A 14,754-nucleotide genomic window follows, 5' to 3' on the forward strand; every position below is an offset into this window, starting at 1 on the left:
AACTATTATTGTAGTTTTTACTTATTATTAAAAACAAATTCTATTTTATTTTACCAATATAAATTTTGAAAAGAATATTTGAAAACTAAAAAAAAACAAATTTATTAAAAGAGTATCAAAACGAAACCAAAAAATATATGATATTAGACATACATTTTCATATTCAAAACGAAACCAAAAAATATATGATATTAGACATACATTTTCATATTAGATACATTTGTAGTATATAAGATGCATCATGCATGCATGTTTACCTCAAAACACTAATTAACTATTTTCTTTTTTTTTTTACTAAAAATGTTTAACTTTTAGCTTTTGTTGCGTATATTTGTACATATAAGATGCATCATGCATGGATACAAATCTAATTATATAATTATTACAATAATTATGTTGACCTCAACTCTATAAGTTTAGGCCATTGACTACGTTAATTGCATTGCCAACTTTAGAATAATTATTATTTGACACAACTTTAGAATCAACCACTCAATTCTTGCCAAATTAACTATTATTTTTAAATCAGCAAAAAAAATAAAATATACAAATAAAAAACTAAAAAATAGAATCCAATAAATTTGTAACTTCCAAATACATTAAATTCATATTCCTATATTTATTATATCTTACCGTTATAAACAATACAATAAATTTATAACCGTAACAATTAATTTATTAATTTTTATAAATAACTCATCAAAGGTAATAAACATCCATATTACAAATGTCATAATAATATTATTAATGATAATGAATTTTACATTATAAGTATTTCAATTCTATACCATTTAAACTACATATATAAGTCTCTTATCACTATTCCTTCACATAACATCAAATTTAGCACAAAAAAGTTTATTTTCGAACTGCATATCTCAAACTTACTCAATAGAGCATCATTCTTTCAGAGCAGAACGATTAGATCTAATGGCCATGCAATGAGAATATGATGATCAGGTATGACAACAAAAATCACAACATGCATCATACATTCATACTTTCTCAAATATCATATACCCAATGATAACATAAATTGAATATTGGAATAGGAAAAGATCTTCACAATTTTAGCAACTATAAACGAAATTAATGACAAATTAGGATAGAACTGTGTTAAATGTAAAAGGTGTCCGAAGAAAGCATATATAAAAAAAGAAACAACAATATTTGTGGCACATGTAATCAAACACCATAATATCCAACAATAAGGTAACTCTATATACTTTTCATAATCTCATCTATCAGATTATTAGTTGTTAGCCCAATACTTATTTTAGGTTCAGAATTCAATTAAAGGTTTTAGATCAAAGTGTTACAACAACTTTTGTACTATTTGATGGCGACACAAAAAACTTATTGGGCACAACTGCTTTAAATCTAATGACATTTCAAAAAAATAATGACATTGAAGCACCACCCCATCAAGAGATTAAGGAGAAAGAAAACCATACAAATTCAAGACACATCTTCGAAAGAAGAACATACATACAAAGATGGAACCAAATAACACAATAAAAAGTGCATCAAATTCAACAATTCATAAAGAACATATCTTCACAAGAACCTACGACAAAAAGAAGAAAGCACAAATTCTAACAACCAACAAAAAAAAAGGAGGACGAACGCCATATAAGATGACTAAGTCCATTAACTAAAACAAATGTAAAAATCAAACCACCAAATAAAAATATTTAAAAATGTTTACAACTCCCATCCAAATCTTTTGTACTACAAATTATTTAAAATAAAATACCTTTTAAATTTAACTTCAATTTACACATATTTAATTTATTTCTACAAAACATAACAATTTTTCATATTTATTATATACTATCATTAATTTACCGTTCCGCGCGTGGCGCGAGTCTCATTCTAGTTTATACTTATTTAGAAGTTTTTCTTCTAAAAGACACAAAGGTGTACCCATTGTTGGTTGGATTGGATCCTTAAATTGTTTTTATTATATATATAATTAAGGATATTATAAGAAAATCTTTTCATAGAAAATATAACGTATAAGTCAACATTTAAAGTTTCTTTTTATGTATTTAGTGTATTGGAAAAGATAAAATTTCTTCTTTTACCATTTGAACTAATGTTTTAAGGATATTTTTTAACTTAATCTATATAATTATATGACATCAGAATAAACTTACGATTGAATATTTAATTTTGAATCCAATATTTTTAAAAATGACTGAAGCAAGTTTATACCTGCAGAATTAAGAACTTGATTGATTGATGTTTATGTTATAGTAGTTTAATTAAAAAAGATTTAAATTACAATAACACATTTGTAAATGTAAAGCAAAAGCCACTAGAAGAACTGAACCATTAAACAATAAGAGAATGCTATTTATTGCTGATCTTCAATTGCCAGAAACTTGTGCTTCGGACTCTGAACTGAAGAATTGGCGCTAAACATCATAGTTGGGTTAAATTGTTCCAAATCTTCCTTAAATACCCAACGGTAACCACACCTCTTCACTTCTACTACTTCTTCTGGATAATCACTTGCGGCATGCAATTTAATACCATGAAGATCTGATGCTCCTTCTTTTATATGACTTGCATAAAAATTAATGAAAACTTCCCGGGAGATAAAACTTAACATATGATCTACTTCAGTTGTGATCAAATCTTTCTTAAGACATATTGGAACTCGGGAATAAATGTTCCCATCAGAACGAGTACAACGAAAACCAAAACTAATTAGATCTTGATGATCTATTGTTTCTTCAAACAATTGAGTTGGAGCATGATGTGAAACAAATGTTGCACAAACAGCAATGCCAATCCAATCATTGTCATCCAGAATGGGATATGGATCCAAGATCACTGAATCACCCGTATTCTGTTTTTTGAACCACCTTGGAATTTCATTTCCTGGAATAACAACTTCAAATTTGCATTTAATTAAAGGGCATTGCATGTTCACCTGGAATCAAAGAAATTAGCTATCCATATCAGTTCATAATATACATAGAGAAGCCAAAAGGGAAAACAAACGAGGAATTGAAATTGGCACCTGAATCATTTTTATCATCCATGAAATAACTGTCACACGACAACCTTCCGTGTCACTCAAATTGGGGCAGTTGTAAACAAATATTCCTCCATTGCTACCTCCTCGTATCGGCAAAAGGGTACTAGGCATCCACTTTAGATGCTTACAGTGCTCCAAATTCAACCAAGTCAGCTTGGGAAGTTCCTTGATGCAATGAGGTAGCGTCACAAAATTGTTCCCCCCCTATGTTTAAATCTTCTAAACAACGTAACAGTCCAATAGCATCAGGGATTTGAATCAGATTACAGAAACTTATATCAAGAGATACCAAAGCTGGGAAACGAGACACAGAAGGCACCAACAAACCAACTGAATTGGCACGCCTTCTAGAAGACAAAAACTGGAGAGGCCTTGTAAGAGTTTTGCGTATGGATGATGTCATGTGCCTTTCTACACTTTGACCCGCATTCAATTGCTTACTTGGCCTGGATTTCTCTAACAACTGATATTTAAACAATCTCTTGCAGCCAGATAGATTTAAATCATACAGTGAATTAAGACAAAATATGCTATTGGGAATACTAACAAGACTTCTGCAGTTTTTCAGATTCAAAAAATGAAGCTTTTCTAGAGAACCAGTGGAAGCATCAAGGTGAACAAGTTTAACACATCCTTCAAGATCTAGGTGCTCAAGATTTGGGGCCTGTGATAAATTTGGTATCTTTACCAGAATTTTGGAATGACATAGTTCCATATGTGTCAAGTTATGTAGATCCTACAACAAAACAAAAAAAAGGGGGCATCATAACTACTTTCCAACTCATTGTTAATTTAGAGAAAGATGAGAAAATTGTCCTCTTGTTTTCATTTAAATAAAATCAACATGAATAAAGACAATAATATCTATCATACCTTTATTCCCTCCCAGAGTTCTTTGATGTTGCTATACTTAAGGATTAATTTAACTAGTTTATTTGGCTGAAAGTTTGATGGCAAATATGTGAAAGGATATTCTTTCCAATCAAGATATCCCAACTCATTAGAAAGAAAATGCAGGCTTCCGGAAAAATTTCCTTTGGGAAGTATGAGTAATTTCAGGCCACTCATTTGTGACAAAGTTTCAGCTGACAACTCTTTCCCAGCTTCATCATATGTTCGCATAACTATGGTTTCAACGTTCTCAGCTGTCTGAAACATTAGACCTTTTAAAATTATTTAGATTCTAAAAATAGTAGTAAAGAATAATATTACCAATAACTATTTTACCTTGTTTTCTTGCTTGACATATCTTAGATCCTTTTGATCCCATAACCTGCTCCATTTTCCTGGTTCTTTGGGTGATTTTTCTCGAACAATACTTCTACCCAACTCTTGCAACAGATCATGCATAACAATCCAACCCCAGTGATTACAAGTTATGAGTGATTTATCAATAAGAATTCTTATACCAATATCAGCATAAAAACCTCGAATATTCAAAATATCCTTTACATATCCTACAAACTCATTGTGAAAGAAACATGCAATTTCAAGAAATATTTCTTTTTCCATATTCTCAAGTCCATCAAAACTGATTCGTAGCACATCCATGATATCTTTTGTTGGATTTTCTTTCAGTCTAACCAATGCACTACTCCACTCAGAGACATCTCGCCCAAACAAAAATGAGCCCAATACTCTAATTGCTAACGGAAGTCCATTAGCATATGTTAACACAGAATTTGTCAGGTTTTCATAATCTTTTGCAACATGATTACATTTGAAAGCTTTTCTGCAAAACAATTAGAGAGCATTCTCATCATTTAAGAGTTTAACTTTGTAAACGTCGTCCACTCCATACTCTCTCAATATATGCTCATCTCTGGAAACTATGATCATTCTACTTCCTCTGCCTAGCCGTTCCGGTTTTATAGCCAACTTCTCCAATTGAATCCCTTGATCAACATTATCAAGAACTATCAGAACCTTTCTATGCCGTAACCTAGTTTGAATCAGATTATTTGCCAATGAAAGATTGCACGTTGGAAAATTTTCTTCCATGAAAGCTTGACAAAGAAGTTGCTTTTGTACACCAAGTGGACCATAACCTTCGTAAATTCTACTTACATCATCTACAAAACATGAAGCATCATATTGATGTGAGATTTTTTCATATAAGATGGTGGCAAGAGTTGACTTTCCTATGCCACCCATTCCACAAATCCCTACAACTCGAACATCATCATCTGAGTCCAAAACTAGAAGCTTTTCTAATTCTTGTACAGGGGAATGCATCCCAACTATATCATTAGATACACTTGATGATTGTTTGGGACTCAGAATGCTTGTTACCACTTTGACAATATTTTCAATCTCAGCAGATTGTGACCTAAATACATCAAGAAAAAACAAAGGAGAACAACAAAAAATCTTCACTTAAGACAGCAAAAGAAAACCTACATATCTATCAACCATAATTATATTCAATGAAATCTTTGAAATGTCTTAATTAATGTTAGGAATGGTGATCAAATTATTTCAAAAGAATAAATAGCAAAACATAGAACTGATTACTCACTTATCCTTCACATCCCAGCCAGAGAGATTGGCTACTTGTGTTAGAGCTGCCCTCCATCTTAGCACTTGCTCCATCATCTCTGCATCATCTTTGAATCTTTCTTCATGTTCCATAAAGGCTTTTTCATAATTTCCACTTTGCTTTCTGACCTCAGATGGACTCACATTATAGAATACAGGCAGAACACGGTGTCCCGGTATTTGAATGCAATCAGCTATCTGCGCGAGTTCTTGCAAGCACCATGTGGATGAAGCATAGTCCATTGAGAAGACCACAATTAGAACCTGCGATCCTTCAATAGCTTGCAGAAGCCGTGCTGATATAGGTCCTCCTTTCTCGAGCTTAGTATCATCCCTGAAGGAAAGTATGCCGTGCCTGCGGAGAGCATCAAAAAGATGATCGGTGAAGTTGTTACGAGTCTCTCCTCTGAAACTCACAAACACATCATATTTCCAGTTCTTACTATGGTACAGGGTGCTTTGGATTCTCTTGCAATCCATTTGTGTGTGTGCACTGGGAATATACAATGCAATCAGGATTAGTTTGTATGGGAATGAGATGCATACCGAGGATTCGGGGAAGAGTGTATAAATATAGTGGCTTCATAGTGATTGGATAGCGTAGCATGGCAGCATGAATAGAAGAAAACACTTTGAAGTGGGAGACATACTTTTTACTAGATCAGTAACGTGTTAACCTTTATATTACTTTCCAACATAATGCGCATTCCTTTAATAGTGCCAGTAGATGTAAACTCGCATTCCTTCAATTATTGCACCATTTTTTTTATCTATTCCCATGCAAATGGAAGCAAACAACAAATATTGTAAGGTGCAAATTGAATCTAAAATTGCAGATATATATTTGTATTTTTTTTAAAGGAAGAATGGATGATTGATTTTATATAAGTTGTCAATTGAGACATTGATTATTTCACTGCAATTCTCTATCAATATTTAAATTGTTATTTTTCAAAATTCTTTAAAAAAATGTATTGCTATTATGTTAGCGTATATTTAGATTTCAAAAATGCTTGTGACCATGTCAATTTTATAATCGATTCTAATCAAGTATTTTTAAGTGATTTTTTTCATTTATCTTATATTCTTATTCACACGCTGAGCTCCCAACATCTTTTCTTCCTTTTCTTTCCTCCTCCTCCTTCTGTGTCTTTTTCTTTTTCCACCTTTAATTTTTTTTTTTCTAGATCTTTTATTTCTCCTCCATTCTTCTATTTTTTTTTTCTTGTGCATTTTCGGTTTTTTTTTTTTGTGTATTTTTTAAAATGTGACTAACAAGAAAAAAATGGAAAAGAAGAAATGTATAAGGAAAAAGCATATACTCTTTACACTAAGCACTAAGCAGTAAGCACAGAAACTTTATGATAATACAGAAATTTCTAACATAAACACAATTTTTTGAAAAGTTTGGGAAAAGTATAAAAATTTTACAACAGTAAACAAAAGCTTTTTTAAGGTAAAGACACAATTTTTGGAAGAGAAATAAAAGAAGAAAACATATAAATTATTGACGATAAATACAGAATATCTTTTTTAAAAGATAAACACAATTTTTTGAAGGAAAAATATAAAAAAAACACATAAATTTATTGGAAAAAAATATAAATTTTATGATAATAAATACACACAAAATTTCTTTAAAGATAAACACACAACTTTGTGATTTTACCATTATAACCATAACGTGTATGTTAGATACGGTTCATATGAGGATCTGCAAATCTTTTTCCTTCACTTTTTTCATCTCTTTACCTCTCCTAATATTCTAGCATCTTGTAACACCACTTATCAATTCCATAGTCACAACTATTTTCATTTGGTGTAAGCCAGACGATTACATTATATCAAGCAGGGGAAATGTAAGTATGTAACACTTCATTGATTTAGAAACAAACCTTAATTCCAACTTTAAATAGAAAACGAGGGTCAACAAGCATTCAATTTCTCATAATAGAGCAGTGCTTCATCACACACGATAGCCATACTGACCAAGTCAATCCCTGCAACACAAAAACACCAAATCGACCTTAACCACTGAAATGATCTTTTCCTTCCCCAAAAATTCAAACTTTGAAAGAAACCCACATGTAAGTCCAAGTAACGTTGAAGGAAATTTTTTCGAATGCCGATGGTCTTCACTGCCTCCACCATATCCAATGGAAGCTTCACACCACATGCTTCCGCTTCCTTCATAACCGCTTCAAAATCCAACAAAACCTTGAACTCTTCATCTCCATCGTTCTCTTTTACTTCTCCACTGTTACCACCAGTGCCGCTACCGTCGCCACCACCCCCACCATCACTGCAATCACCTCCGCCAATCTCAGGCTTAGGAGGATCATTGAATTGGTGCATTCAAGGTTCAGGGACAGTGTGGCAGATCTTGAAAGAGGGGGATTTGCGGAGAATAGTAAGAGCATTGTTGCGTTTGAAAGAAGGAATTTTCTTGCAATGAATATGGTAGTGCCATGTTTGGTTCTCGTTGCTCTTGTAATGAATACGGTGGTGCTATGTTTGGTGAGTTGTTTAAGGAATTCAACCACAAAAAAATGGAACATAGTCGACGGACATAGAATTGAAATCATTAATTCACTATCCCTATTTTTACTAGAAAACAAACATCATCCTGACCCCTCAGCACCTTCATATGATCACTTTTTCTGTTTTTCATGGGGAAAAAAATGAAACTCCATACAAGCATACACCCACTAATTCTAATTTTATCATCCCATAAGTAAAATTCATGTAACAGGAACAAGGATCAAGGAAGCAATGAGTATCACTGACCAATGAGTATCCCTAAGTCACTAATTGAAGCACAGGTAGCAAATTTTTATTGTGGTATTACATAAAAGAATTATGAGATCTCATAAATAACTGCAAATTACAAATTAGGCAATTACCAATAAATTATATAGTCTCCTTTTCTTTTCTAAAAATAAAAAATAAAACTTTATGCACAATGTAATGAAGGCTAATCACTGTATTAAGTATTAACTAAGAAAGAGAGATAAATTACACAAGATTTTAATCTCAGTGCAGCTCATTCAAAATGTACAAATCAGAATTGATCACAAAGCCGAAAATGGCTGCATCCTCAAGCAATTCAATTCAACTTCCAAACCCTAAAAATTGCGAAAGGTAAAGGACTAGAGGGTAATAGGTGAATTCTTACAAATAAAAGGAGTACTCATTTGCAGTAACGATCAGCCTTCTTCTTGACGCGGTCATCGAGAGCATCTTCAACGGACTTGAAGTTAGTTTTGGGTTGGTAACCGAATTTCTTGGCTTCAACCGGAAAGAGTTGTTCGTACTTCATTCGCTTCGCGGCGTCAATCGTGTACGCTTCTCCTGACGCAGATCCCTCACCTTGCTGCTGAACCTCCTCACCTTCCTGCTGCTGCTGCTGCTCGTCGATGGCTGGGTTTTCATCATGTTCGTTGGGGTTCTTGTTCTTGTTCTTCTTTTTCTTCTTCTTGTCGATGCCTTTGGTGCGAGTGGCTAGGGTTCCTCCTTTGAAGGCCAATCTTCCACTTTTCACCCGCTCGTACGGATCAGACATCTCTGCGATTTTGATTCGGAGTTCCGAATTGAGCGATGGAAGACGGGAAGTCACCAAAACCTCTTCTTCTCGGAGTCTGGACCGACCTACGCAGCCGCAGCTAGCTTCTGGATTTAGGCGGTGATTTTTTTTTTAATGGACAGAGGCGGCGGTAGTTTAGTTGGTTAAGAAAACAAAAACACAATATGGAAGAATAAAAACCCAAGTTGGGCTGAAAATTTTAATTATGGGCCATATTGCTCATTTTCCATGAAAAGGAGGGCCAGCTAAATAAAAATTAAAAACATTTAGCTAGTTTTTAGATTTAGCCTGCTCTTCCTTCTTGGGCTAGCTCCGTTTAAATTACAAAAAAAAAATTGGAAGGCCAGCTATTTTTTAATTTTTTTATTTAAAAAAATCTCAACTATCTCAGTACTCTTTTTTTCATAATAAAATAAAAATATTAAAATTGTGTTTGAATAATATATTTGACGTAGGGAATGTATCTTTTAGGATTATTTGAATATTAATAGAAATAATTTTAAGAATTTTTATGAAATATTTTATTTAGTTAAAAACAGAATTTAAAATATTCTTATATAAAAGAATTTTCAAAAAAATTTCGTGTTTTTTTTTTCATTATTTATTAACTCCTCTTATTATGTGCTTACTCAATTATTCATTTATTAAACATTTTCTTCTCATTTTATAAGCTGATATAGAGTTCATGTGACAATAAATTGAAATGATAAAAGAATATCTAATATAGATGAACTATTTAATTTTTTGTTCATTACTATATCAATGAGATTGCATTTTGCAGTTACAAAAAAGGACAAAAATGAAAAGCAAAAGTGCCTGCTGTACAATTTTCCTCGACTAATCTATAATAATCTATGTCAGATTTCTCTACTATGATTAATTAATAAGTAGCTACTTCAAGCTAAGCGAGACTTGAGATCTAAGAAAGCATCTTCACTACAAGGAATTGTGAGACCACCCATTGGATGATCATATCCGAATTCTTCTTCGGCTTGGTTTAGTAATTCTTGAAACAAAGGTTGATTCAAGTATGATACAGGAATCACGAACCGCTTCATTTTCTCTCCAACATAGACTGCGAGATAGCCTTTCGGAACTTCTGATGATGCCCTTCTAATAGCAGGTAAACGGAATCCCATTGTTTTTTTCTGTTGCTTGTGTAAGAAGGAAATGTTTCAATTATAACTTTGTGAGTTACTTGAATTGCTTGAGAGTTCCATAGTCATAGTGTGTATATATAGACATAAGATATAACATGAGAGTCTCTTTATTAGGGTACTATTTGATGGGGTCTTCATATAGACAAGCCCACAAGGGCTTATATGGTATATCACATGGTAGTGTATTCAAGGTGTTTGATTAAAAGATTACTTAAGATTTGAGAATTCAAATTTCAAAGCCATCAAGGTTGACACCTTCAGAAAGAGACTTTACAACAAAATAAGCTTAATAATTGCATGGCAAACTTAATGGCCTATTTCTTATGTAGCAGACAATTTCAAAACATATCACTTAGGCTCCTCCTAATAGAATCTTATCTGCATAGAAGACCACATTTTGTGGAAAATACCGTACCTGATACTACTAGTACTTAGAAGACATGAAAATGAAGTATGGTCCTACAGTTGAGCCAACCACTTACACTAGTTACTAAAATAGTAATAATTGTCTACTTTAGGGTGGGTAGTTATGTATTGGTTGTACCATCCAGGAAGGTACTTCCATTATGCAAGTAGTTCAAGAGGTACATCAATTATACAATCTACCCAATAAAGCATTCAGAATTAGGATAAATTATTTGTTTTCTTTGAGGTTAGATGAAATTACATAATAATGTTATGTCTAATATTATTTAATCTCAAAGGAGGTTAATGTAATTTACCCTTAAAATCTGTGTAAATAGCATGCATATTAAGAAACTTTTAAAATAACTCTACTTGATTTATGTGTTAAATTTCTCAGATTTGTGAATACTTATTCTCTTATCAATGGAGCCTATCCAGAGTTTTTGAGCTCAGTGTTAGTATATACCAAAGAAATCGGTTCAATATTTTTCCACTTTTCTAATTTATCTACTGAGCTAGTTAGAATGAGAACAATATGGAATAGCCAAGAAACAGTAAGTAGCACTGAAATATGACAGATACATCCCTGATATCTTTGAGTTTTGGAAATTTGACGCAGAGGAGGAACAGAAGATCTGCACATACAAATTTATAGATAAACTGTCGATGGTATGATAGAAAGATTTTTCTCTAGAAGTATGGTAGTGTTATTCAATGGAATTATTTAACCTTATGATAATTCGTTTGCAGATATTGGTTCAAAGACAGAAAATTAACTTCATCCAAAATTGAGTTATCTTTCTCTTACTGGCATTTTCTGTTCCTGCTTTCAAATTTATTTGCTCATATAAGATGATAATTGCTCGGGGAATTGAAAGATTTCATAAACAGAAATAATTGAGTAACTGAATTTAATTCATTGTCAATTTGTCATCGTACAAAAAACAGAAGACATACTCTTTGAATGTCATTCTGATGCTCTATACTAATCTATTGTACACAACATGTCTATGTTAATCTATATCAGTGTCCTATAGTGTGAGATTCATCATCAATTCAAGCGAGATGTGATTAACTGGAAGACATGTTCACTGCAGGGAATTGTGAGACCTCCCATGGGATGATCATATCCAAACTCTTCCTCAGCTTGACTCAACAAGTCTTGGAATGCAGGTTGGTTCAAATATGAAATGGGAATCACAAAACGCTTCTGGTTCTCTCCGACATACACTGCAAGATACCCCTTTGGGACTTCTACAGATTTTGAAGCTGCTTGCCTAGCAGAGAATGATGCCTTTCGGATGACAGGAAAACGGAAACCCATCTTTCTTTGTATGTATGTAAGAAAAAGAAAGAGCTCTAGAGATTATAAGAAGAATGTGTTCAAGTATTGATGCTTATTGCCAATGAGTTTTGTTGATTTTGAAGGTAAGAGCAAGTGTATTTATAGATTTTATGACTCTAAGGAAACTTAAGAGAAATCATTATTTGATTTGGGTTTAAGGATGGGGACCATACATATAGAGATCACATGATGCTGTCTTAGAGTCCTCTAACAATGAGTAAGCAATTGTTTAAGAGTGCTAAGTGCATGCCCCACCTTCTCCAAAAACAGGCCAATAGAGCTTAGCTTCTTAAATGTTAGTTCATACATTATTTATAGCATACTCCATATTTTTGTAGACATGATTGATGCATGTAACCTGCATTGTTTTCATCATTTTGAAAACACAATTCAATGGTAAGGTGATACAGCCAACTGTATATATCTGTGTGATGAATTATTATGAAGCTGAAAGCTATTGATAATGGACTTAGGAGACAATGCATCAAGAGCATGCCAACAGATTGCTCCACTGGCAGTAAAATAGACATATATATATGCAAATAAAGTCTAATGCCGCATCATGTTTCCCATGGTTTGAGAAATTTCCATGGTGTTTCCCCTTGAAAGGTGAGGTTCATATTGGCTCCGTAGAAAGTACCTAATTTTGGTTCACTTCTGTCATTTGAATACTTTGTTTTAACAAATCTATGGATAAGGTCCTGATAATAATTTATTCATTTCATTATCAGTACCTAAGAAACATGTGAGATGTCTATAGCATGTCAATAGTACAATGCAAGAACAAGAATTAGGCTTCACCTGTGCATTAATATAGATGTCTTGTGATCCCTTTGTCAGTTGGCACTAGTAGACCCCATCTTATCAAAATTATTTCTTTTGTGAATTGCTTAATGGAACCCCTTAGCAACTATATATACACTATATCTTGTTTTCTCTGAAAACACAAATCATTTGCATCTCCTCAAGTAATAGAACTCACATATTTCTCTCACAGCAATCCTTCAAGAACAATATATATTGCTTTTTGTGTGGAGCAACAAGAAACAATGGCTTTCCGCTTACCAAGCATTAGACGGGCCACATCAATTTCTTCATCCAAGCGGACTAATGTTCCAAAAGGCTATCTTGCAGTCTATGTTGGAGACAACCTGAGGCGGTTCGTGATTCCTATATCATACTTGAACCAACCTTTGTTTCAAGAATTACTAAACCAAGCAGAAGAAGAATTTGGTTATGATCATCCAAATGGACATCTCACAATTCCATGCAGTGAGGACGAGTTCCAAAACATCAGTTCTCGGTTGAATGGGCTGTAAATAAATCATGTTAATGGAGACTACAGACTAGGATAGATTAGTTGAGACAAATTTGTACAGAAGGCACTTTCTTTTATTATGAAGATTCTTTTTGTTTCTTCCTTGTATCATTCCTTTGGAAGTGGAAAAGAGTTGGTTGAATGAGAAATCTATTATATATGACAAGTTCTTTTCGAAACACTTTTGTTAAATCAGAATTAATTGAAATATATGCATCAGATCCTATTCAAATTCAGTTAGTATATAGTCGGCTATCAGTTTTTTATGGGAACTAAGCTAAGCTAAGTATTTGTGTTGGAGATACTGATCAAACTTATTATAGTTGTAACTGCTGGCTTGTTTTTGTTCATGAAAACTATAATTAGAAGCTGGATCTCTGATTATAGGTAGTGACTCCAGATACATAAATATTTTCAGCTGATAATTTATGGCATGAATAACTTATCTTTTAAGTCATTAACCTAATATCTCTAAGCAGGGGTCTGCAGGTTACCAGCTCTATTACCTCGAAAGGCGCTACTGTTTAACTATTTCGATCATTATTGTTCACCTGGTACCTATTGTTAAGCTTTGAAGAACATGGTGATTTAGTTTTGGTGTAGTAATCTATGCTTCTTACATTGCCGGGTTTGATTTATCTATGAATCTGAATGCTAACAAAATTTAATAATCATAAGTAACAAAATAAAGAAGGAAGCAACTCATGAAGGGGCCACTAACCAGTTTCATGCATTAGCATACATATTCTGCAAATATATTTACTTGATAACTTGGAAAAAAAGTCATGAGAAAATGAAAGAAAGAAATTGAACTAAACTATAGTGAGAAAGTTGCAATAATCTGTGTTTGATTTTTGTTATGTACATCTTTCTTGCTTCTCTGCAAAGGAATCTATTCTTAATATATAAAAGTAGATACATAGTTTACCCACATTACTTATAAGTTATTTCTCTTCTTCTACTAACGTTAGCACCAACGCTTACTTGACAAAATTTTAGAATCCACCACTCAAATTTTGTCAAATCAACTTTTATTTTCACATAAAAAACACACAAAAAAACAACTAAAAAACACAATAAAAACCAACAAATTAATTTTTTCCAAATCAATCCTTATTTCTAAAACAACAAAAACACAAATTAACATTTACCCCAACAAAAAGCTCTCAAAACCAAAGAGCTTATTACCTTTTTCAAACCCTCACCCTCTTAGCACCTCTCCATACCAAGATCCTATTTCCTCCATCCTCTTCCGGTCCCATCCTATTTCCTCCATTCTCTTCCGGTTCTATGAGCCATTGTTTTTTCCTCGAAACAAATTGTACATCGCGAGGTCCATCTCCGACAGAGCCGCAT

General features: G+C 33.0%; 5 protein-coding genes across 5 annotated transcripts; 1 reads left to right on the plus strand and 4 right to left on the minus strand.

The window, feature by feature from the left end:
* Nucleotides 1–2,210: 2,210 nt before the first annotated feature.
* On the minus strand, nt 2,211–6,125 carry LOC107632265 (disease resistance protein RUN1). The gene is given in 6 exon segments (XM_021118001.2): nt 2,211–2,941; nt 3,032–3,253; nt 3,255–3,785; nt 3,923–4,198; nt 4,277–5,378; nt 5,568–6,125. Coding segments are annotated over 6 exon segments (3,213 nt in total). The 5' UTR covers nt 6,068–6,125; the 3' UTR covers nt 2,211–2,359.
* A 2,430-nt stretch (nt 6,126–8,555) lies between these two features.
* LOC107628802 (uncharacterized) lies at nt 8,556–9,304 on the minus strand. Its single transcript, XM_016331405.3, has one exon. It carries the CDS (start codon nt 9,147–9,149, stop codon nt 8,778–8,780), a length of 372 nt encoding a protein of 123 aa, XP_016186891.2. The 5' UTR covers nt 9,150–9,304; the 3' UTR covers nt 8,556–8,777.
* Nucleotides 9,305–9,898: 594 nt separating this feature from the next.
* On the minus strand, nt 9,899–10,443 carry LOC107628822 (auxin-induced protein 15A-like). The gene has a single exon (XM_016331426.3). It carries the CDS (start codon nt 10,307–10,309, stop codon nt 10,067–10,069), a length of 243 nt encoding a protein of 80 aa, XP_016186912.1. The 5' UTR covers nt 10,310–10,443; the 3' UTR covers nt 9,899–10,066.
* A 1,171-nt stretch (nt 10,444–11,614) lies between these two features.
* LOC107628813 (auxin-induced protein 6B-like) lies at nt 11,615–12,284 on the minus strand. The gene has a single exon (XM_016331418.3). It carries the CDS (start codon nt 12,057–12,059, stop codon nt 11,787–11,789), a length of 273 nt encoding a protein of 90 aa, XP_016186904.1. The 5' UTR covers nt 12,060–12,284; the 3' UTR covers nt 11,615–11,786.
* On the plus strand, nt 11,971–13,639 carry LOC148569760 (auxin-induced protein 15A-like). Its single transcript, XM_088508344.1, has 2 exons — nt 11,971–12,163; nt 13,078–13,639. Exon 2 carries the CDS (start codon nt 13,130–13,132, stop codon nt 13,397–13,399), a length of 270 nt encoding a protein of 89 aa, XP_088364470.1. The 5' UTR covers nt 11,971–12,163; nt 13,078–13,129; the 3' UTR covers nt 13,400–13,639.
* Nucleotides 13,640–14,754: the final 1,115 nt, after the last annotated feature.

This window comes from Arachis ipaensis, chromosome B3, assembly GCF_059453495.1.
Source record: "Arachis ipaensis isolate K30076 ecotype BB chromosome B3, ASM5945349v1, whole genome shotgun sequence".
NCBI classification, from domain to species: Eukaryota; Viridiplantae; Streptophyta; class Magnoliopsida; order Fabales; family Fabaceae; genus Arachis; species Arachis ipaensis.